Raw genomic sequence first — 26119 nt, forward strand, 5'->3', positions numbered from 1 at the left:
CGAGTACGGGGATACCACATGTGGGGGACTTTTTGGGAGCCTAGCCACGTACGGGACCCCGAAAACCAAGCACTGCCTTCCGGATTTGAATATAAAATGCTATAAAAAACAAACTAACCAGAGTCACCCGTAACACTTATACGGTGATCAGTGGTGAAAGGGTTAACTAGGGGCAATCAGGGGGTTCAAATTTTTATTAGGTAGTATATGGGGGTCCCTGGCGCTATATAAAAACCTGACGGGGAACCTAAATAACTAACTGGCTAACCAGCGTCACCAGTGACACTTATACTGTGATCGCTGGTGAAAGGGGGTGAAAGGGTTAACTAGCAGCAATCAGGGGGTTAAAACCATTATTGGGTAGTATATCGGGGTACCTAGCGCTATAAAAACCTGGCGGTGAACCTAAAAAAATAACTAGCTACCTAGCGACACTAGCGACACTGATGCAGCGCTCAGAAAAATTATCGCTTAGTGACACTGGCAAAAGGGGGTGAAAGGGTTAACTAGCGGAAATCAGGGGGTTAAAACCATTATTGGGTAGTATATCGGGGTACCTAGCGCTATAAAAACCTGGCGGTGAACCTAAAAAAATAACTAGCTACCTAGCGACTGTAGCGACACTAATGCAGCGATCAGAAAAACGATCGCTTAGTGACACTGGCAAAAGGGGGTGAAAGGGTTAACTAGCGGCAATCAGGGGGTTAAAACCATTATTGGGTAGTATATCGGGGTACCTAGCGATATAAAAACCTGGCGGTGAACCTAAAAAAATAACTAGCTACCTAGCGACACATGCAGCGATCAGAAAAATGATCGCTTAGTGACACTGGCAAAAGGGGGTGAAAGGGTTAACTAGTGGCAATCAGGGGGTTAAAACCATTATTGGGTAGTATATCGGGGTACCTAGCGCTATAAAAACCTGGCGGTGAACCTAAAAAAATAACTAGCTACCTAGCGACTGTAGCGACACTAATGCAGCGATCAGAAAAACGATCGCTTAGTGACACTGGCAAAAGGGGGTGAAAGGGTTAACTAGCGGCAATCAGGGGGTTAAAAACATTATTGGGTAGTATATCGGGGTACCTAGCGATATAAAAACCTGGCGGTGAACCTAAAAAAATAACTAGCTACCTAGCGACACATGCAGCGATCAGAAAAATGATCGCTTAGTGACACTGGCAAAAGGGGGTGAAAGGGTTAACTCTAGGGGCAATCAGGGGGTTAAATCTTTATTGGGGGGTGATAGGGGGCTACCCTGGACCTAACACTAACTGTCCTGACAGTTTTTACTGTCACAACTGACACTGAATGCATTGATCAGTAAAGAAATGATCAATGCAATCAGTGACACTGTGACTGGGGGGGGAGGGGGGGGCGGGGGGGGATCGGGGGGCGATCGGGGGGGGGGTTTGTGTGCCTGTGTGTACCTACATGTCAGTGTAGTGTTGGTGCACACTTACTTTTAGTCTTCTCCTCGTAGTCCGGTCAAAAAGACCGCCCCGAGGAGAATGACATCACTTCCTCCTTCCTGTGTAAACAATACACAGGGGAGGAAGCTTCTCATTGGCCAGGAGCGATCCAGAGGGGGTGGCCGAAAACCAACGGCCATCCCCTCATCACGGAGCGCTCCTGGACCGAATCGGACCGCCGTAAACAGCGGGAGGGGGTCCGATCGGACCCCCCACCCGCTGGAAGGCAATCACGTAGATGTACGTGATTGTGCCTGCCTGTGCCATTGTGCTGACGTACAATGGCAATTTCGGCGGTCCTGAAGTGGTTAAAGCTGTCTGTTTATGAAGCAGTGAAATCTATTTACTGCTTCATTCTCCGGCATTCATAGAGGAGATCTTTCTCCTCTGTATGCCTGTTTATGAAGCAGAGTAGATCGTTTCACCTTCGGAGGAGTGAATCGATCTACAAGCGCTTCCAACAGTGGAGAACGGCCCGTGATATTGGAATCTCGTGAAACTTTACGAAATTACAGCACCAGAAATTCACAGAAACAAAGAGGTGTCAGTTTATTAAGCAGTGACATGAACATTCACTCTACTGTTCATTTAAGCACAAGAGGCTCCATTTTGTTCTCACTGTTGAAATGTGTTCTGTAACCTTCACGTAACACACAGACACATCTCCTACTAAACGCTCTCTACTCCCCCCTCCCTTCTCAATGTTTAACTTTTGCAATTGTTCTATTCACTAGCTTTTAATAACATATTTCTATTTGTTAGCTTTTAATAACATATTTCTATTTGTTCGTTTTTAATAACATCTTACACCACCCTTTTCTTATCTATGTATAAAATAACATGTAATAATAAATTTTGACACTGAACAGACATTTTAAACATAGTGATTGAGTCCTGTGAATCTGTTCCTGCAGCTGCAGTATTAACTTTGTTTTAGAGCCGGTTCACACAAGGGCAACACGACTTTCAACGCGTCTTTTGGAGGCAACTTGGACACGACTTAAACACGACTTGGGGCGACTTACAACACAACTTTAAGTCGCCCCAGGCCAGGCAAATTTTGCCGTGGCCAATCAGAGAATGAGCTCTCAAGGGGGAACTCCACGCCAAATTTATTTAAAAGTTTTGGCGTGGGTTCCCCCTCCGAGAGCATACCAGGCCCTTAGGTCTGGTATGGATTTTAAGGGGAACCCCCTATGCCGAAAAAACGGCGTGGGGGTTCCCCCCAGATTCATACCTGGCCGCCCAGGAAAAGGGGTGGGGACGAGTGAGCGCCCCCCTCCTGATCCGTACCAGGCCGTGTGCCCTCAACATGGGGGGTGCCTTGGGGAAGGGGGGGTGCGCGGCCCCGCCACCCCAAAGCACCTTGTCCCCATGTTGATGAGGACAAGGGCCTCTTCCCGACAACCCTGGCTGTTGGTTGTCGGGGTCTATGGGCGGGGGGCTTATCGGAATCCGTGAGCCCCCTTTAATAAGGGGGCCCCTGGATCCCGGCCCCCCACCCTATGTGAATGAGTATGGGGTACAAAGTACTCCTACCCATTCACCTGTGAAAAAAATTTACAAAAAAAACACAACACACAAGGGTTAAAATAGTTTATTGCACAGCTCCGGGGGTCTTCTTCCGTCTTCAGGGGTTTTCTCGCCGGACTCCTCCGCTATCTTCTGCTCTTTTGCTAGCTCTTTTACTAGCGGAGGAGCCCGGCTTTCTTCTTCGCCGCCGCCCTCTTCTTGCGACTTCGGGGGTCTTGTCCCCCTCTTCGGGTTCTTCTTGCCGGGCCACCGCGCCTTCTTCAAGCTCTTTTGCAAACGGTTGCCCGGTCTTCTGTCACCGCTGCCGCTGTCTTCTGTTCTTCTGTTCTGGAGATATTGCCTTGTTGCTGTCTTTGGTCACAATGACAGGACACGTGGCATGCGGCGACTTATATAGGGACATCGCCGGATGATGTCCCTGCCCATTATGATGTCACAGTCCCAGAGGATGCTGGGACTGTGACATCATACTGGGCGGGGACATCATCCGGTGATGTCCCTATATAAGTCGCCACACGCCACGCAGAGTACACTGTAGCAAATGTTAAAATTTTATTCACATTATATGCAACAGCAGTATTTACACTGTAAACCTCCATGTCCATTTTGCTTGGGGGCCCCAAATACCTTCAAACTGCCCTGACTGGCCGTTACTGTGTCAGTCAATGAGGATTCTCCATGTGCGGAGATCATCGGCGGGAGAACATGTTCAAACACTTCTCCCCCCGATTATCTCTGGGTCATAAACCATTTATAGACTGTGATCAGCGGCGATCCTTGGGATCACTGCTTCATAAACGGACACTAAAGTGTAACTCAACTTTTGTTGAGAAAAAAACATTTCCCCCTGGGTGATCAATGTACATTGCAAGGAGTATAACAAATTTTGTCAGATTCCTACCTTTTGTTATTATGAAGAAATCCCTGTGTGTTTCTCTGTGCCTCTGTTCTAAGTGGGTCTAATGGAAGTGGTTTCATAATTAACTGTCAGGGGTGGCAGTAGCAGGGCACTAATGAGGACATCTGCTGGGCCTGCATTCCTTTAGACAGGTTCCTATTGAAAGTATCTCTCCAAAAATGAAATTTTTGTTGCAGGGGATGCCTGAAATCTGACTTGTATCTTAGTGCATATTTTTGAGAAAATTGGTTTGCCAACCACACAAGCAGAACATTATTTTTCTGGGAAGTGGTCAGTACACATTCTGTGTACAGAACAACCCCAGGTAGCCATATTGCAATGCATTCTCAGAAAATTACAGAGCTGCAGATTGAAAAGGAAAGGTAATTTTTAATAATATTCAATTACAATATGATTAGTGTCGCAATTATATGCGCTATATTATTTTTTCTTTATTTGCTATTTTTTTCCCCCACGAATGTGTAGTTACCCTTTAAATTTTAAGTGATAATTGTACACATGACAAATAGAGAGGATGAATCTCCCTAAAGTGGGCTCAGACAGCAATAAACTGGCAGGTGTTCTAATCCCTCTCCACTCCATCCAAAACAAAAAAAAAAGTTTTACCTTTAGTTACACTTTAAATGTATATTGCTTTCTGTGACTGCATTTCATAAGATTACACCTCACTTTCTATCCTTTCTAGGAAAAGAAATGTAGAAAGCTGTTCTCATTCAGATGGGGAGACCCAGGCAATAATAATAACCTGATGGAGGATCTAACCCTTTCCTATTTTTCTAGTCTGTGTCACCACAGATTTTCCATCATTTCCTATCCTAACCAGGAGGCCAGCAAAGGCAACTTACATATGTCTAGCAGAGGTTTCTTTTGAGAGCTCTCTTCATAAGGGTAGGTGTCTTCACATGGATAGTCGGGGGGGGGGAGGGTGTGATAAAAACAGGTGACTAAGTCGTGGTTTTAAGCCCACCAGCAGCCCACCCAAATGCTAACATTACAGCCTGAAAGGGCTGCAGCCGTGATTCTTTATTTTGTGGCATTTTCAACTTGCAGCGACTGTCAAACTCCCCCCAATACGTTTATTGGGAGCGCATCGCAACCACATACCAAACTCTTAGCTTGCAGTTGCAATGTGATCTTTTTTTTTACTTCAAAATCTCCCTTAGAATTTACAAAAAAAAAACAACCATTCAGGAGGCAGCAGGATCACATACTCTGAACTCCTGCCAACCGCTGCTGTACCACCTTCTGAATAGCATCCCACCTCAGATTGTTTTTCAGAGGGTGGTAGGCATTGCTGCCTGTCTGAAAGAAGCCTAATGCTATGTACACATGACCGGACTTTCCAGCAAACTAGGTCCGACGGACTTCCCAACGGACTTCCAGTGGAGTTCCGTTGAATTTTCCGAATGAACAGACTTGCCCACACATGACCAGACTTCCCGGCAGACTAGATCTGCCGGTCTTCCCGACGGCCTTTGGACGGAGTTACCACGGACTTCCACATGAACAGACTTGCCCACACATGGACTAAAGTCTGTTCATTATGAATGTGATGAGTTACGATGGGACTAGAAAAGGAAGTCAATCTCCCAGCTTTTATCGGCGAGATTGACACCTTGCGAGCCCTGTCGCTTAGTATGGATTTTAAGGGGAACCCCCTAGCCAAAAAAATAGCATGGGGGTCCCCCCAAGGTCCATACCAGACCATTATTCGAGCACGCAGCCCGGCCGGTAAGGAAAGGGGGTGGGGACGAGTGAGTACCCCCCCCTCCTGAACCATACCAGGCCACATGCCCTCAACATGGGGGGTGGGGGCTTTGGGGAAGGGGACACTCTGCTGGCTCCCCACCCCAAAGCACCTTGTCAAGGACAAGGGCCCCTTCCCGACACCCCTGGCCATTGGTTGTCGGGGTCTGCTGGTGGGGGGCTTATCGGAATCCGGGAGCCCCCTTTAATAAGAGATCACGGCCCCCCACCCTATGTGAATAAATATCGTACCCCTACCCATTCACCTGGGGGAAAGAAAGTCAATAAAAAACACACTAGACAGGTTTTTAAAGTAGTTTATTAGGCAGCTCCGGGGGTCTCTTCCATCTTCGGAGGTCTCTTCTGACTCCTCCACTCTCTCCGACCTCTTCTCCCGCTCTCCGGCCTTTTCTCCCGGTCTCAGGTTCTTCTCCCGATCTCCGGCCTCTTCTCCCGCTCTCAGATTCTTTTCCCGGGCTCCTCCGCTATATTTTGCTCTTTTGCCACTCTTTTGCTAGCAGTGGCATGGTCCCTGCAATCGTCTTCTTCCCTCTTCTCTTCTTCCGATGTTGACAAGACGCTCTCTCCCACTGTAATGCGTGTACACGCTGCGCAATGACTTATATAGGCATGGGGCGGGGTCACCTGGTGATGTCACCAGGTGACCCCGCCCCATATGATGGCACAGTCCCAGCATGCCCCGGTCCCCACCCCTTATGATGTCACTGCCTGGGGCATGCTGAGACTGTGCCATCATAAGGGGCGTGGTCCTGGGGCATCCCTTTATAAGTCATTGCGCACCGTGTACACAGCATTACAGTGGGAGAGAGTGTCGTGTCAACATCGGAAGAAGAGAAGAGGGAAGAAGACGACGGAAGAGACCGGGATTCCGATAAGCCCCCCGCCCGCAGACCCCAAAAACCAACAGCCAGGGTTGTCGGGAAGAGGCCCTTGTCCTCATCAACATGGGGACAAGGTGCTTTGGGGTGGGGGGCCCGCAGAGGGCCCCCCTTCCCCAAAGCACCCACCCCCCATGTTGAGGACATGCGTCCTGGCACAGTTCAGGAGGGGGGCATTCGCTCGCCTCCACCCCCTTTCCTGACCGGCCGGGCTGCGTGTTGAGATAAGGGTCTGGTATGGCCCTTGGGGGGACCCCACGCCATTTTTTCTGCATGGGGGTTCCCCTTAAAACCCATTACCAGACCTAAGGGACATTGTCCCCTCTCTCTCACTGCAATAGGAAAATGTGCTTTTATTGCAGCGAGCAAAAGATGTACAGTACCCTGCAGCCGAGAACCAGTGCAATAGGATACCGCTGGAAACTTAGGAAAATTCTCACGGGCAGATGCTGTAGCTCCCCTTCGTATTTGTATGTCGTTTTTGGTCCGTCGGACAAGTATACAGACGAACGGGTTTCCCGCTAGGAACTGTGTCCATCGGAGTTCGGGCGGGAAGATTTAAAACATGTTCTATCTCTAAAGTCCTTCGGATTTTTGGACAGCAAAGGTCCGATGGAGCCCACACATGATTGAATTGTCTGACGGATTTGTTCCATTGGACCTTTGCTGTCAAAAAGTCTGGTCGTGTGTACGTGGCATTAGAGGTGATTGACAGCTAGACTGGACAATCTGGTGACCACCAATTTCACAGGATGAATGATTGAATCCCCTGTACAATACTATATTCCCTTTCTAGTAAATTTTGCAATAACAAACAGGGATTTTTAGTTCACACGTATTGCAAAACCTGTTTAAAGTGTAAGTTTACGTTTACAGAAAATCTGTAAGATGAACTTACACTGGACTCTGTTCCCATTACACCCGGTCCCTCTAACCTGGAGAGCGACAATCGTCTGCTCTGACACATCGTATTGCCACTTTATCAGTCAGGGGATTTGAAATCCCTGTGGCTTTCTCACCTCTTTGCCTACATTGACAGGACGGGCTATGCAGGTTCTGATTAGTCGGCGCCGTCCATGTAACAGCGCCAACCAATTAGAATGCTCCTAAATGTACCTCCTACGTTTTGGAGATTAAGCTGAAGGGGGATTTCTAAGCCCCGGACCGCCAAAATATGAGGTCTTATAGCGGGTGATCGTCACGCTCCAGGTCAACGGGACTGGGGGGGGGGGGTGAGGAGGGGGTCCTCTGTAAATTCACCTTACAGATTTTTCTGTAAAGCTGAACTTCTGACAGTGGATATAATGCCAATATGGGGCAAATAGACACAAGTTGGAGGAGAGCTACAGATTCAGGTTTGGCCACTAACCTGAAATACAAAAAAAAACAACATATAAGTGAGCTCAAATACCAATAGCTTCTACATGTATATAATCCATAAGGTGATAAAGGGGTGTGACCACATGTTAACACTACAAATTCTGGATGAACCCTTTGCACACTGCTATATACCCTTTCTAGCAAACTTTGCAATGAAAAACTTGGAATTTTGCATACCTCCCAACCATCCTGGATTCGCCGGGACCATCCCGGGATTTCAAGTAAGTCCTGGTGTTCCATGAATCTGGGCTAAATCATGCAGCAGAGCCTAGTGCTGGAACAAGTTCCCGCCACTTGTCTCCACCTGTCAGTGTGCTCAGCGCTGCAGCTGAGAGTTGCTCAGTGCCCAGCAGGCACAGCCCACCTACTTCTCCCGCTCGCTCTCCTGTCTCCCAGTTCGCCTGCCCACTCTACAGAATGGAAGAGGAGGGGAGGCTAGATCTGCTCCACCTCCACCCCATGTCCCCCTGTGTCCGCCCACAAACCCTGGTGTGCAGCCAATCCTGTGGCTGTTAGGGGTTGTGTGGGTATTTTGAAGCAGTGAACACAATGTCACTGCCTGAGCCACTGGAGAACATTTAGCCTTGGTTGAGTGAACTCTCCCCTCGCTCTCTTCCTTCCATGCACCATAGTGATCCTTCTTGCCTTCCATGTGCCTTACTGATCCTTCCTTCCTGCCTTCCATGAGCCATAGTGATCTTTCCTGCCTTCCATGAGCCACAGTGATTCTTCCTGCCTTCCATGAGCCACAGTGATTCTTCCTGCCTTCCATGTGTCATAATAATCTTTTCTTTTATGTGCCATAGTGATCCTCCCTGCCTTCCATGTGCCAGTGATCCATCCTTCCTGCCTTCCATGTGCCTTAGTGATCCTTCCTGCCTTCCATGTGCGTTAGTAATCCTTCCTGTCATCCATGTACCATAGTGATCCTTGAATGAATGAATGAATGAATGAATGAAATACTTATATAGCGCACAATGCGAACTGAATCGCCTCTAGGCGCTGAGGCGAGCTTTGATCATCTGTTAAAAGAGGAAGGTCTTACATTTTTTCCTAAAAGCTAGGTGATTTTCTTCCAGACGGATGTTGATTGGTAGAGCAATCCATAGCCGGGGCCCTTGGACAGCGAATCTCCGATCCCCCTTGGATTTATACCGGGCTTTGGGCACAAGGAGGAGGTTTTTGTTAGCTGATCGAAGACTGCGGTTTGGTGTGTAATGATTTATTTTCTCCATAAGGTATTGCGGAGCTTCTCCATGCACGTATTTGTGGGTGAGGCAAAGGGTCTTGAACATGATCCGATTTTTTACGGTTAGCCAATGTAAGCTCCGCAGCAAAGGAGAGATGGATTCCCAGGGTTTTTTCCCTGTTATCAGCCTTGCCGCCGTGTTTTGGATAAGTTGTAATCGCGCAAGTTGATATTGAGGTAATCCTATGTAAAGCGAGTTTGCGTGATGATTGATTATTGTTCCAACTACCACTGCCTTGTCATTCTTTGGGATAAAAGGGATGAGTCTGCGAAGCATGCGCAGCAGATGGTGAGATCCCCTGACTACTGCTCCTATTTGCGCATCCATTGACATTTGTGCGTCTAAAATAACCCCGAGACTCTTGGCTTTGGTTTTTGGGGGGATAGCCTGCCCAAAGACAGTTATTGGAGACCATGGGGTTTTGGTTGCGGGTTTATGATTTGGCTGTAAGATAAGCAGCTCTGTTTTTGATTCGTTCAGTTGGAGCGAGTTGGTGGTCATCCAGTCCTCTATTGATTTGAGGCAATTTTCAAGTTGTTGGTGATCTTTTTTTCCATTGATCCTTAAGTAAAGTTGTGTGTCGTCAGCGTAAGAGTGGAAGCAGAGGTCTGAGCATCTGATGATTTGGAGCAGTGGGCAGATGTAAATGTTAAAGAGAACGGGTGACAAAGGAGAGCCTTGAGGGACTCTGCAGGTGATTGCCCAAGTTTCTGAATAGTATTTTCCTAGTTTCACTGTCTGTGACCGATTTCCTAGGAAGGACGCGAACCATTGGAGATCTATGTCTTGGACTCCGGCTACTTCTGTGAGGCGGACGAGTAGAGTATTGTGATCTACTGTATCAACCGCTGCACTTAGGTCTAACAGTACGAGGAGACACGGCTCTCCGTCATCTGCTGCTTCAAGGGCGTCATCCCAGATCTTCAGGAGTGCTGTTTCTGTTCCATGACCTGGGCGGAAGCCTGATTGCAGCAGGTCCAGGAGTTTGTTAGTATCCAGGTGGAGTTGTAGCTGATGTACTACTGCTTTCTCCATGATCTTGGAAATGGTATTGAGGCTTGTAATTGGCCTACGGTTGTTTGGGTCCTGAGGGTCCAGGTTTGGTTTTTTGAGTAGAGGTTTGACAATGCCTTGTTTGAGGATGCTGGGAACAATCCCTTTGATGAATGATCGGTTTATGAGGTGGGTTATGGTTGGAGCCACGATGTCGGAGCATTATGTCCTTGCTGCCTTCCATGTGTCATAGTGATCCTTCTTGCCTTTCATGTGCCATAGTGATCCTTCCTGCCTTCCATGTGCCATAGTGATCCGTCTTTCCTGCCTTCCATGCGCCATAATGATCCTTCCTGCTTTTCATGAGCCACAGTGATCCTTCCAGCCTTCCATGAGCCATAGTGATTCTTCTTGCCTTCCCTGTGCCATAATGATCCTTACTTTTATGTGCCATAGTGATCCTTTCTGCCTTCCATGTGCCATAGCAATCCATCCTTCCTGCCTTCCATGTGCCTTAGTTCTTCCTGCCATCCATGTACCATAGTGATCCTTTTTGCCTTTCATGTCCCATAGTGATCCTTCTTGCCTTCCATGTGCCGTAGTGGTCCTTCCTGCTTCCATGTGTCATAGTGATTCTTCCTGCCTTCCATATGCTATAGTGATCCTTCCTGCCTTCCATATGCTACAGCGATCCTTTCTGGCTTCCATGTGCCCTAGTGATCCTCCCTGCCCTTCATGTGCCATAGTAATCCTTCCTGCCTTCCATATGCCATAATGATCCTTCCTGTCTTTCATGTGCCATAGTGATCCTTACTGCCTGCCATGTTCCATAATGATCCTTCCTTCCTGCCCTCCATGTACCACAGTGATCTTGCCTTCCTTTCTTCCATATATATATATATATATATATACCATCGTGCCTATATATAAAAGGTAAAAAAAGGAAAAGAAGGTCTTAATACTAGGTTTCCCACACAGGGAGAAACAAAACCAAAAGAATTACAAGCTCAACTTACAGACTAGCCTGCAACCAACCAAATTATCCTATCTAACAGTATGTGTTAAAAACAGGGGTTTAGTTTGCACACATTTGCAAATACAAGGATAAGCTACAGAGCCCAATCAAGGCACCCCAGTATTTTCTGTAGTCCTAACTCTAAATTTTCAGATGCTCTACAGTGGAAGCACATGCATTATAATGGATATGCAGAGAGCAGGTGAGTCTGGATGGAGCCCCCCCCCCCCCCTCCTTAAAGGCACAGGGGCACACTGGACACCCAGCATAAAGCACCATGGCAAAAAAAGGTGTCCAGTGCCAGTTATAGGTGAGGGCAGTGGCCATTTGTTTGTACTGCTTCCCATACAGGGGTTTCAGTTTCAGCTTCACTCAGTAACAACACTAACAGAAAATTCTGAGCCACCTGGCTCCCCTGTCAGCAGTACCACTGCTCTTTACACTGTTCCCCCAGACCACGGGTTCCTCAGGCTCATTTAGCATTGACTCACAGCACATTGCTGTACTGGCCCACTCCTGGCCTCTGGATAGCCTCTCCTACTTGAGACTTACAGATCTCCTGGGCCCTCTAGTTGCCTCAGCTCTCTCGGTCCTCTGACAGCCTGCTTAGCTGTCCCAACTCTTGCAGTCCTATGGGTAAGGGAATCTCTTCAACATGGAGTCTTGTCTCAAACAGTAGGTCACCTCTCCTGGCTGGCGCACACACCTCTATCCTCACACACTGGCTGACTGTTTCTTTTCTTTTTTTCACAATAAAGTTTTTATTGGAAAAACAAGAGAATAACAGTTGTACAAAAAATTCTTGTGACATAAGAATGTCATTGAGTATATAAATTCACACGAGTATGCATTGGAAAATAATCTATATACTAAAAGTTGGCTTGTCATTTAAAAAAACAAACAAAAAACATTTCTTTAACCTTAGTAAATATCTTTAACCATTATGACCGGTCTCGCAAAGCAGTATTTTTAGAGTCTCACTATATGTATTTATTACACAATACTATGCAACTGTTATACAATCAAAAGTATGTAGCCTAATAAAAAGAAGTCCAAAAATATAAGTTCAAAAATTGTCAAGGACCAATTTAATTCTTAGGTGTTTGTTAGAGATTTAAATTCTTCTGAATATCTGAAAATGACACAAACTCACCATAGTTTTTTTAAATTTCTCAGTTGATTTCATAAGCTTGCATTAACTCTTATATGGACCATGTGCACCTGTGTACTCAGTCAGGCTGCAGGCATCATGCAAGGCCCAGACACAGGATTGAAGGTTCCCTACCACTCAAGGCATTTAATAATCTTAAAACTCCAGCCCTTGATCTGAGATTACAACTGGAATTTTACATTAATGATGAGGTTGTTCTTTTTTCTCCTCAATGTATTATCACTCACATATACAGTTTTTTTTTTAAATATCTCTGAATTACTCATACATTCATAATCAAAAATGTACATTTCAGTTTCACATGCATAATGGCATGAGCCTGTTGTATACTGACAGCCCTGTATTGACAAAATAATTAAAGCATTTCTAAATCCAAAAACAAGATGTAACATATTGCAACCTTAGATAAAGATGGCTGTATTCATTAGTTTTGCATCTTTTTTCTTTGATGTACACCTGGCAATTATTAGGATAACATACTTTCTGTCCCTTTGAAACCCCCACTGTATCTTGTACTGAAGCCCCCACTGTATCTGAGGCTTCCATTGTTGTCACACAGGCTGGACTTCAAATATGTCTGCCTTTCTTCCTCTCCATTACACAATAGACAATGGGATTAGTAGTGAATCATCAGAGACTCGTATACAGAAAAAGAAAAGTAATAAACATACGAAAAAATATTTAAAAAAAAGCTAAAGAGACTGTGGCACAGTTTATTTTTTTTTCTTTTAATTTAGGCAGCAACATTTACAAGGTTGTGACTGGCTAAATGCAGAATTTAAAGTTGTGACTCTAGCTTTCAATTATTTTCAGTGAAGTGGCATAACTTAGGCCAGCGATAGACGGTTTGAATCCAAGATGCATATAAAAGTATTTGGCGCTACCTTTTTAAATAAATACCTAACAAGTGAAATAAATAACAGACTGTAATCAAAATGAATGTGCAAATAGCAAAACACTGTGCTTTCATACACATGCACAACACAATTGTGTATAAAACTGAAAAGTGCAAAATCAAATCGCATAGAATGTGCAAAAATCACAAAATGTTGTGTGACACAATCACACTAAAAATATCTAAAAAAGAAGAAAAGAAAATGTCCATGTAAATGTTCAAACTAATGTTCTAGTGCTTGTTCAATAGACTCAATATCCAAGCGTGCTGATGTATATCAAAATCATGCCGTGTACACACAGATGAAAACGTGCTTCACAAACATGTGGGACAATCCACCTTCAGTGCTCCACCAGTGCACCCCCGTTTCCCCCAGCCTCTCACCTCAATGAAAGACCCCGCAGGGTCAGACACACATGTAGGGGAAATTGCTGATATGGCTCCTTTTCAGTGGTTCAACCTCACAAAGTATTCCAATACCAACGATCATAAGGGAAGAAAGGGGACTCTCATGTGTAAAAACGTATGGGTATTTATGTTACTTTTAATAAATGATACGTTTTTACACATGAGAGACCTTATTTTATCTGGGTATGGTCCTTGACATATTTCTGCCACCTTTGATGTGCCTTTCCAATGCTTTTTTTGAGAATTTGGTTGTATACATACAAATCAAAATTATGTCTGTCTCCTGATGAGGTGGTTGCTGCTCCACGAAATGCATGGAGAATACAGTTCAAATATGCATCTATTTATTTGTTATAGGAATTCTGTATATGTGTAACACTGAAGTAACACATGTATATTACACATATGTATACAACATTGTTTTTATCCTTTGTATGAAATACGTTTTGTAATTTTTATATCCTGTCATCCACTTTATTTGGCACAACTCATAAAGTCCCATGGGCAAGCAATTTTCTCTGTAGGCTTTGTGGAATCTAGGGAGTTCTGCATTAAATCTCTGCAATAGTGGCCCTTTTCCTTGTGTTTATATAGCAATAATCACTGTCTTTCAATAATAAATAGTTTAATGTAAGTAACCTAGAGATGGGCAGACCAGACATGCTATTTATTTTAATTATTCATAGTCCAGCAAAACTAAGGGGAAAATGCACAAACAAAAAGTATTTATGAGTAAGGAAATGTGAAGAGTAGGAGGAACCATTAGGTGCTTTTCCTGATTATGTCACTTCCCTCTGCCAATTAAAAAACAAAAATGGTAACAAGAAAAAACAGAATCACCTCTGTAAACAAGATGAGAAGCATCCGTCTACTGCTGTGCATCCTATTGCTCTTCCATAACTTCTCCGTAATCTATGGTGAGCCTGTAAATAAGTTTATTTTTTGTTACTATGATGAATTATTTGCTATTTTTATGGAAACTTATTTAGAATGCTTTATTGCCATCTACTTAAACTGGTAGCAGAAAACTGTGCAAATGGAAACATTGATTGGGTTCTAATTGTCCCCAGGTCTTGGCTTTTATTATAATTAAACTAAAAGAATTTGTATCAGTTTTAATATCAATGGGCACTTTAGTAGATACTTTTTCACCATATTTAAAAGCTTGCTGAATTTGTCTGTTCAGTTGCTAGTGATACCCTTTACATCACCCAATAAAAATGTTTGAATTTGGAAAAGCTTGCAGGATTTTAAAGCACAGAACATAGAAAGCTTAATCTTAAAATGGCTTATACCTGACATTAAAGTCTTATATTTGAATGGCTTCAGGTCATATTAGAATTACTAAACTACTGCTGTTATAGATATTGTCCTATAAGGACTATGTAAAAATAATACAATATATAAGTAAATGGTACCGTTTGAGATGCCTGCCAGCTATGCCTCTGGAAACAATATTAAGGGACACCTAAAGTTATAATTTATTCTTTATAATTGCTGATTGTAGACAGAAGGAAATAGAAATAGAAACAAGATCAAGGGACTGTAGAACAGGACAAGTCACTGAAAAAAAAAAAAACATTTTTTTAGTTCTAATTTATGTTGCCATTGTCCAGAACCCAGTGGTAAAAAAAAAAAAACAATGGTCTTAGCTCTGTTTATTTAAATAGCTTACATTTTACAGAGAGCAATCATCAGTTGAACGGATTTCCACTTTTCCACTGTTTGATGCAATTTTGTTTGTAATCCTTTGGGAAATTATTATATTTCATTGTTGCATTATTATGGACTCATGGGTTCAAAAAATATTTACTGTTTACCAAATAGTTAATTATTGCATTTCAAAATCTTCTTTTGTGAGTGGGATATTCTATTATAATGAATAACTGTAATAAACAGAACTCCTTATTTATAGGGATTTAAAAAACAACTTTATTATACAAATCTAAGTTTAAAGTAGAACTAACAGTTTATTAAAAGTACATGTACAGTATCTCACAAAAGTGAGTACACCCCTCACATTTTTGTAAATATTTTATTATATCTTTTCATGTGACAACATTGAAGAAATGACACTTTGCTACAATGTTAAGTAGTGAGGTTACAGCTTGTATAACAGTGTAATTTTGCTGTCCCCTCAAAATAGCTCAACACACAGCCATTAATGTCTAAACCTCTGGCAACAAAAGTGAGTACATCACTAAGTGAAAATGTCCAATATGGGCTCAAAGTGTCAATATTTTGTGTGGCCACCATTATTTTCAAGCACTGTCTTAACCCCCTTGGGCATGGAGTTCACCAGAGCTTCACAGGTGGCCACTAGAGTCCTCTTCTACTCTTCCATGAAGCCATCACAGAGCTGGTAGATGTTAGAGACCTTGCGCTCCTCCACCTTCCGTTTGAGGATGCCTCACATCCTTTTCCATAGGGTTTAGATCTAGAGACATGTTTGGCCAGTCCATCACCTTTACCCTCAGCTTCTTTAGCAAGGCAGTGGTCATCTTGGAGGTGTGTTTGGGGTCGTTATGTTGGAATACTGCCTTGCAGCCCAGTCTCTGAAGGGAGGGGACCATGCTCTGCTGCAGTATTTGACAGTAAATGTTGGCATTCATGGTTCCCTCAATGAACTATAGCTCCCCAGTGTCAGTAGCACTCAAGCAGCCCCAGACCATGACACTCCAACCACCATGCTTGACTGTAGGAAGGACACACTTGTCTTTGTACTCCTTACCTCGTTGCCACCACCCACGCTTGACACCATCTAGACCAAATAAGTTTATCTTGGTCTCAATATACCAAAGGTTACAGTAATCCATGTCCTTAGTCTGCTTGTCTTCAGCAAACTGTTTGAGGGCTTTCTTGTGCATCATCTTTTGAAGAGGCTTCCTTCTGGGATGACAGCCATGCAGACCAATTTGATGCAGTGTGCGGCGTAGGATCTGAGCATTGACAGGCTGACCCCCCACCCCTTCAACCCCTGCAGCAATGCTGACAGCAATCATACGTCTATTTTCCAAAGACAACATCTGGATATGACGCTGAGCATGTGCACTCAACTTCTTTGGTTGACCATGGCGAGGTCTGTTCTGAGTGGAACCTGTCCTGTTAAACTGCTGTATGGTCTTGGCCACCATGCTGAAGCTCAGTTTCAGGGTCTTGGCAATCGTCTTATAGCCTAGGCCATCTTTATGTAGAGCAACAATTCTTTTTTTCAGATCCTCAGAGTTCTTTGCCAAGAGGTGCCATGTTGAACTTCCAGTGACCAGTATGAGAGAGTGAGAGCAATAACACCAAATTTAACATACCTGCTCCTCATTCACACCTGAGACACTAACGAGTCACATGACACCAGGGAGAGAAAATAGCTAATTGGGCCCAATTTGGACATTTTCACTTAGGGGTGTACTCACATGTGTTACAAGCGGTTTAGACATTAATAGTTATGTGTTGAGTTATTTTGAGGGGACAGAAAATGTACACTGTTATACATGCTGTACACTCACTACTTTACATTGTAGCTAAGTGTAATTTCTTCAGTGTTGTCACATAAAAAGATATAATAAAATATTTAGAAAAATGTGAGGGATGTACTCGCTTTTGTGAGATACTGTATGTCCTAATTGTCATTAAGGCTAATCCAAAAACATTAGATTTTAGGTTATAGCTCTCTATTCCTTTAAATCCTAGTGCAAATGCATGTCCACCATGGTTTTGAACAAATATTTTAGCAACATTGGAAGGGTTAAAAGATTTTGGATTGTAAAGGTGGAAATAAACTCTCTTCGTTGATTTTTACCTATAGGTAAGCTTAAAATACAGCTTATCTATATGTAAGTAAATATTTCCTAAACATGCACTGTGACTAGATTTGGATGAACTTCCTACGGGACGTTTCGCGAGCACAAACCACGAACGCGGCCAAAAGTTTGTGAACCGCAAAGTTTGCGGCAGGCCCCATTGACTTCAATGGCTGGCGAACCTTAAAAACCTACAGGTCATATTTTCAGCCACAAAATACTTACTTGCTGTGCACACATAGTCCCACCACATGGCCCCTGACATAACAAATGTATGAAGAGAGCACTGACACCAGCACCGAGATAGAGAGAGAGCACTGACACCGGCACCGTGATAGAGTGCACTGACACCAGCACCGTGATATAGAGCACTGACACCAGCACCGAGATAGAGAGCACTGACACTAGCACCGAGATAGAGAGCACTGACACCAGTACCGTGATATAGAGCACTGACACCAGCACCGAGATATAGAGTACTGACACCAGCACCATGATATAGAGCACTGACACCAGCACCGAGATAGAGAGCACTGACACCAGCACCGAGATAGAGAGCACTGACACCAGCACCATGATATAGAGCACTGACACCAGCACCATGATATAGAGCACTGACACCAGCACCGTGATATAGAGCACTGACACCAGCACCGTGATAGAGTGCACTGACACCAGCACCGTGATATAGAGCACTGACACCAGCACCGTAATATAGAGCACTGACACCAGCACCATGATAGAGTGCACTGACACCAGCACCGTGATATAGAGCACTGACACCAGCACCGTAATATAGAGCACTGACACCAGCACCATGATAGAGTGCACTGACACCAGCACCGTGATACAGAGCACTGACACCAGCACCAGGATACAGAGCACTGACACCAGCACCAGGATAGAGAGCACTGACACCAGCACCGAGATAGAGAGCACTGACACCAGCACCGTGATAGAGGGCACTGACACCAGCACCGTGATATAGAGCACTGACACCAGCACCGAGAGAGAGAGCACTGACACCAGTACCGTGATATACAGCACTGACACCAGCACCGAGATATAGAGTACTGACACCAGCACCATGATATAGAGCACTGACACCAGCACCGAGATAGAGAGCACTGACACCAGCACCGAGATAGAGAGCACTGACACCAGCACCATGATATAGAGCACTGACACCAGCACCATGATATAGAGCACTGACACCAGCACCGTGATATAGAGCACTGACACCAGCACCGTGATAGAGTGCACTGACACCAGCACCGTGATATAGAGCACTGACACCAGCACCGTAATATAGAGCACTGACACCAGCACCATGATAGAGTGCACTGACACCAGCACCGTGATACAGAGCACTGACACCAGCACCAGGATAGAGAGCACTGACACCAGCACTGTGATATAGAGCACTGACACCAGCACCGTGATAGAGTGCACTGACACCAGCACCGTGATATAGAGCACTGACACCAGCACCGAGATAGAGAGCACTGACACCAGCACGGAGATAGAGAGGACTGACACCAGTACCGTGATATAGAGCACTGACACCAGCACCGAGATATAGAGTACTGACACCAGCACCATGATATATAGAGCACTGACACCAGCACCGAGATAGAGAGCACTGACACCAGCACCGAGATAGAGAGCACTGACACCAGCACCATGATATAGAGCACTGACACCAGCACCGTGATATAGAGCACTGACACCAGCACCGTGATATAGAGCACTGACACCAGCACCGTGATAGAGTGCACTGACACCAGCACCGTGATATAGAGCACTGACACCAGCACCGTAATATAGAGCACTGACACCAGCACCATGATAGAGTGCACTGACACCAGCACCGTGATACAGAGCACTGACACCAGCACCAGGATAGAGAGCACTGACACCAGCACTGTGATATAGAGCACTGACACCAGCACCGAGATAGAGAGCACTGACACCAGCACCGTGATATAGAGCACTGACACCAACACTGAGATAGAGAGCACTGACACCAGCACCGTGATAGAGTGCATTGACACCAGCACCGAGATAGAGAGCACTGACACCAGAACTGTGATATAGAGTACTGACACCAGCACCGAGATAGAGAGCACTGAAACCACACCAGCACCGAGATCGAGAGCACTGACACCACACCAGCATCGAGATAGAGAGAGAGCACTGACACCAGCACCGAGATAGAGACAGCCCTCTGTGACGGTAGTAACATTTCTGCGATTTTGTGTTTGTACCGGGGTCTAAGTACGTTGCCACCCAGTACTGGTCCTTGACCCTTATGCTTTTTATACTCGGTCCCTGTTAAAACACTGGAGCATGAAGGCCCCCATTTGCACTAAACTGGAAGCGGTGTGGTGGCCTGGCTCCTGCTCATCATCCAGGATAATGTCGTCCTCCTCGTTCTCCTCTCCCCATCCACACAAAACAACAGGGATCCCAGAAAGGTTTAAAGCATGTTCTTCTTGGTCCTCCTCATCCGCCCTGGCACCACCCTCCTCTGACTCCTCTTCAGACTCCTGTTGTTGACTTGTCTCAGATAGAGTAGCCCCCCCTGGGAATTCATCCAGCATTGCGACTTCCGCATCTTCCTGCTCCTGCTCCTCCATGGCTTGATCAATGACTCAACGCAATTCACGCTCCATAAAGAAGGCATAAGGTACCATGTCACTGATGGCGCCATGGCTGTGACTGACCAGTTTGGTAATCTCATCAAATGGCCGCAGAAGTCTGCATGAGCAGCCACTGGCACAGTGAAAAAAAAACAAGCTCCCCAGAACCTGTCCTGCCACAGTGTTCGTACAGGTAGACGTTAACTGCACGTTTCTGCTGGAGCAGCCTATCAAGTATATATAAGGTTGAGTTCCATCACGTCGGGCAATCGCAAATAAGACGTCTCTCCGGCAGATTGTGTCGCCGCTGAATGTCAGCAAGACGAGCCATGGCCGTGTAAGATCTTCTGAAATGGGCCGAGATTTTCCTTGCCTGCTGCAAGATGTCCTGGACCCCAGAGTATTTGACAACGAATCGCTGCACGACCAAGTTTAAGACGTGTGCCATACATGGCAAGTGCGTAATTTTGCCCTGTTTCAATGCGCTAAGCAGATTGGTACTGTTGTCACACACCACTTTACCAGCGGTGTTAGCCACTGATCTGCCTGTGAACGCAAAGCTGAAAGGAGTGCAGGGCCAGTGTGGCTCTTGGCTTCCTGGCACAACAGACGCAGCACAGCATGGCAACGTCTCACCTGGCATGTCGAATAGGTTCTGGGGAGCTTGGGCGGCGCAGCGGAAGAGACGCTAGCAGTGGAAAAGGAGGAGTCAGCCGAGGAGGAGAGGGAGGAGGATGGAGTAGGAGGAGGAGAAGAAGAGCCAGGCCTGCATGCAATCCGTGGTGGTAAAACCAAATCTACACGGGTGCCACGGGTTACATGCTTGACGTCCATCAGAAGGTTCACCCAGTGGGCAGTAAAAGTGATATACCTTCCCTGCCCGTGTTTGCTAGACCACGTGTCTGTGGTCAGATGTACCTTGGCACCGACACTGTGTGCCAGAGATACATTCACTTGCCGCTGAACATGGCCTTATAGCTCTGGGATGCCCTTCTGTGAGAAATACTGCCTTCCTGGGACCTTTCATTGTAGTGTTCCAATGGCCACAAATTTTCGAAAGGCCCCGAGTCCACCAGTTTATATGGCAGTAGTTGGCGGGCTATCAGTTCTGACAAGCCAGCCGTCAACCGTCGGGCAAGAGGGTTATCCTGCATCATCATTTTTTTCTGCTCAAACATTTGGCCCACGGAAGCCTGCCTTTTTGCAGAAAAACGTGAGGGTGGCGTGATGGAAGGTGGAGTGGAGGACAATTGTGAGGAGAGAGGAGAAGTAGAAGACGAGGCTGGACGGTGAGAGCCTGGAGTGTGGCTTTGTGTGTTCCGTTGCTCCCACTGGGCTCGGTGATGGCAGCTCATGTGCCTTCTTAAGGCGGTCGTCCCTAGGTGAGTGTTGGGCTTACCGCGACTTATGCGTTGACTGCAAAGATTGCAGATAGCAACACAAAAAAGCCCACACTGCGGAGCCATGTGCCGGCGTCCTGGGAGCGCCAGATGTGACTGTACATGGTTGATGCCTCACTGCTGATACATTAGCAGTCTGCTTTGTCCCTCCTGTGCAATCTAAGTTCTTCCTGCTTCTCCTCCCTCTCTGATGGTCCATATCTCCCTCTGAACTCCCCTCCTCTTCCTCTCTTGTGGGCACCCACGTGACATCACTAGACATGTCATCATCGATGTCACCTTCCCCACCGCTATAATTAGAGATCTCAGAGTAGGCAGCAACAGCGGGGACCAACCTCCTCCTTGGGCTGATCTGGGTACTGTCGTCAGACTGCTGAGTGGCGGTTATTGCTATCTCCTCTTCTGATCCAATGCCAAGAGTGGCTGCACATCGGCAATGTCTTGTGATGGATCGGAAAATAATTCCTGTGACTCAAGTGGAAGGTATATGGTGGTGTTGGTGGTAGTGTCTTTGGGGGTGCACATAGCAGAGAGTGAAGAAGAGGGTGCAGATCGAGAGGATGAGGAGGGTGCAGAAGAGTAAGGCTGAGTGAGCCACTCAACTAAGTCTGGTGCGTCCTTTGACGTAATCGCACGCACCTTCTGCAATTTGCCACTTTGGCTCAAGCCTGTTGCTCCTGCCCTACCCCTACCACCCCTGCGGAAGGATCTGCCTCTTCCTCTGCCTGTCATTTTTTAAATGACCCTGTGACAAAAGTCTCTAGAGAAGTGCAGTATGTATGTTGAAGAAGGTATATAACACCCCGCTTCAATCTGTCGTTTTTGGGGGCCACTGGTCTATCACACCAGTTATAATACTTTTTTTTTATTGCGTTTGTCACTCTTTGTAGTATCGCTGCAGAACCTCTCAGCAGTCACAATGCTGCACAGTGGAAATGCACTATACTATGCTTTCTATATGTGCAAGTATTTTATACGTGTATTACACACCAAATAGTGCACCTATACCAGTCCTTAAAAGGACCTTTGTGGACCTAGTAGCTAGTGATTTGCAGACTGTCCCTCAGTCCCTACACTGATAAAACACAACTGCAGAATAGGGCAGCAGTCAGCAGCAGTGCACCAGCACCCTATATATTGTACACCTATACCAGTCCTTAAAAGGACCTTTGTGGACATAGTAGCTAGTGATTTGCAGACAGTCCCTACACTGATAAAAGACTGCTGCAGAATAGGGCAGGAGTCAGCAGCAGTGCACCAGCACCTTATATATTGTACACCTATACCAGTGCTTAAAAGGACCTTTGTGGACCTAGTAGCTAGTGATTTGCAGACTGTCCCTCAGTCCCTACACTGATAAAAGACTGCTGCAGAATAGGGCAGCAGTGCACCAGCACCCTATATATTGTACACCTATACCAGTCCTTAAAAAGACCTTTGTGGACCTAGTAGCTAGTGATTTGCAGACTGTCCCTCAGTCCCTACACTGATAAAACACAACTGCAGAATAGGACAGCAGTCAGCAGCAGTGCACCAGCACCCTATATATTGTACACCTATACCAGTCCTTAAAAGGACCTTTGTGGACATAGTAGCTAGTGATTTGCAGACAGTCCCTACACTGATAAAAGACTGCTGCAGAATAGGGCAGCAGTCAGCAGCAGTGCACGAGCACCCTATATATTGTACACCTATACCAGTCCTTAAAAGAACCTTTGTTGACCTAATAGCTAATGATTTGCAGACTGTCCCTCAGTCCCTACACTGATAAAAGACAGTTGCAGAAACGAGCAGTAATCTGCAACACAGTAGTGCACCACAACCCTATATATTGTACACCTATACCAGTCCTTAAAAGGACCTTTGTGGACCTAGTAGCTAGTGATTTTCAGACTGTCCCTCAGTCCCTACACTAATAAAAGACTGCTGCAGAATAGGGCAGCAGTCAGCAGCAGTGCACCAGCACCCTATATATTGTACACATATACCAGTCCTTAAAAGGACCTTTGTGGACCTAGTAGCTAGTGATTTACAGCCAGTCCCTACACTGATAAAAGACTGCTGCAGAATAGGGCAGCAGTCAGCAGCAGTGCACCAGCACCCTATATATTGTACACCTATACCAGTCCTTAAAAAGACCTTTGTGGACCTAGTAGCTAGTGATTTGCAGCCAGTCCCTACACTGATAAAAGACAGCTGCAGAATAGGGCAGCAGACAGCAGCAGTGAACTAGCACCCTATTTACTGTACACCTATACCAGTCCTTAAAAGGACCTTTGTGGATCTAGTAGTAATAGCTAGCTAGTGATTAAACTGACTGTCCCTGCTCCACACAGCGTCCTGTCCCTACACTGACAAAAGACAGCTGCAATCACCAGCACAGCAGTGCACTGAACCCTATATACTGTACTACACCTATACCAGCCCTTAAAAGGACTTTTGTGGACCTAATAGCTAGTGATTTGTGTCACTACAGTCTCTCCCTGCTGCACACAGCATCCTGTCCCTACACTGACATAAGACAGAATGCAAAATGGCCGCCAGATCAGGTCTATTTATAAGGTAGGGGGTATGTCCAATTGTCCATGCGCTGAAATGTCTCAATTGGCTGTCCTGTACCCCATGATGGATGTGTCATCATGGGTTAAAGTTCTTTCACACTGTAAACACATATGTCCGCCGGGCGAACAGCGGCAATAGTCCACCGGTTTGGCGAATCGCCCACACGCAAAATTTTCCACGAACCGACCGCCGGGCGAACAGTTCGGCCATCCCTAACTGTGATAGAGTCCCGTGGAACCCAAAATTCCATGGAGTGGTTGGGAAAACCTTGTTTCAGTTCCTGATGCACCTCCTATGTCTAAGTGACCCTGTGTCTCTAAAACGGGCACAGGGTGACTGAGAAATCCAGTCTGATCTATACTAGTCAGACTCACTTTACAGCCGCACTGGAATGTTGTGTGTGTGTGTATATAAATTATATATATATATATATATATATATATATATATATATATATATATATATAGTATATTGTTTCATTTTGTTGTGTACTCCTTGTTGGGTCATTTGGGGTGTGGCTGTATTCCAATGTACTATTGTGTCTGTCTGCCTTGGATGTTATGGGATGTGTATGTAGATTATCTGTGTGAGTGGTGGGGGCGAATTCCTCCAACAGCTCTCACTGCTGATTAGACAGTCTACCCTGCCTGGAATGCAAAGGTGGGGGGATTGTCCATTACCTGTGTACCTGTGTTTTCAATAAACAGTCCATGTTCAGCAACCAAATGAGAATTGTCTTGTTTTGTGGTTGTTAGGCCGCGTACACACGCGCGGACTGTTCGCCCAACCTTGTTCGGCAAACAGTTTCGGCAAACAGTCCGCTCAAAATTTGCATGAGCGGACTTGCCCACACACGAGCGGACTGTTTCAGCGAACTGTTTGCCAAACAGTTGGCTCAACTTTTGAAATGAACGGACTCGCCCACGTAAGGAGGAGGCAAATCCGCCCATTTCGAGCGCGTGTACAGGTAGGCGGGGCCCGCGAGGGAGACGTCGCGGGCTCCGCCGCCTGGAATGGGCTTAAAGGGGAACCCCAACGCCGAAAAAAATCGGCGTGGGGGTTCCCCCAAAGTCCACACCAGACCCTTGTCCGAGCACGCTACCCGGCCGGCCAGGAAAGGGGGGCGAGCGAGCGCGCCCCCCCTCCTGAGCCGTACCAGGCCGCGTGCCCTCAACATGGGGGGGTGCCTTGGGGAAGGGGGGGCCGCGCGGCCCCCCCACCCCAAAGCACCTTGTCCCCATGTTGATGAGGACAAGGGCCTCTTCCCGACAACCCTGGCCGTTGGTTGTCGGGGTCTGCGGGCGGGGGGCTTATCGGAATCCGGGAGCCCCCTTTAAGAAGGGGGCCCCCGGATACCGGCCCCCCACCCTATGTGAATGAGTATGGGGTACAATGTACCCCTACCCATTCACCTGTGAAATAAAGTACAAAAAAAAAACACAACACAGGGGAAAAAATATTTTATTGCACAGCTCCGGGGGTCTTCCGTCTTCGGGGGTCTTCTCGCCGGACTCCTCCGCTATCTGTGTGTAGCTCTTTTACTAGCGGAGGAGTCCGGCTTTTTTCCTCCCCGCCGCCGGCCTCTTCTCCCGACTTCGGGGGTCTTGTCCCCCTCTTCGGTTCTTCTGCCGGGCCACCGCGCCTTCTTGTAGCTCTTTTGCAGGCGGTGGCCCGGTCTTCTGTCGCCGCTGCCTTCCGTTCTTCTGTCGCCGCCTTCGGTTCTTCTGCCGGGCCACCGCGCCTTCTTGTAGCTCTTTTACAGGCGGTGGCCCGGTCTTCTGTCGCCGCTGTCGCCGCCGACTTCCGTTCGTGTTCTTCTTCTTGTTCTTCTTGTTCTTCTCCAGGAGATGTTGACACGTCGCTCCCTCCGGCCGGAATGCCAGAGCCGCGCTGTGCGGTCACTTATATAGTGACAATGGGACGGGGTCACATGGTATATGTCACATGGGTTGGTCACATGGTGACCCCGCCCCCTTACGATGTCATAGTCCCCATGTGACATCAACCCATGTGACCAACCCATGTGACATATACCAT

The 26119-nt window shown here is 46.3% G+C and overlaps 1 protein-coding gene across 1 annotated transcript in view; it reads left to right on the forward strand.

Annotated features, from left to right (window-relative positions):
- Positions 1-14456: 14456 nt before the first annotated feature.
- Positions 14457-26119, forward strand: part of LOC143974554 (growth-regulated alpha protein-like) — a 187974-nt gene continuing 176311 nt past the window's right edge. The window contains exon 1 of the mRNA XM_077476082.1: positions 14457-14598. Within this exon, the coding sequence (XP_077332208.1) occupies positions 14496-14598 (103 nt within the window). The 5' untranslated portion in view covers positions 14457-14495. The remainder of the gene's footprint in view (positions 14599-26119) is intronic.

Source organism: Lithobates pipiens, unplaced genomic scaffold (assembly GCF_037356315.1).
Source record: "Lithobates pipiens isolate NorthernLeopardFrog02 unplaced genomic scaffold, aLitPip1_a1.2 Scaffold_13, whole genome shotgun sequence".
Taxonomy (NCBI): Eukaryota; Metazoa; Chordata; class Amphibia; order Anura; family Ranidae; genus Lithobates; species Lithobates pipiens.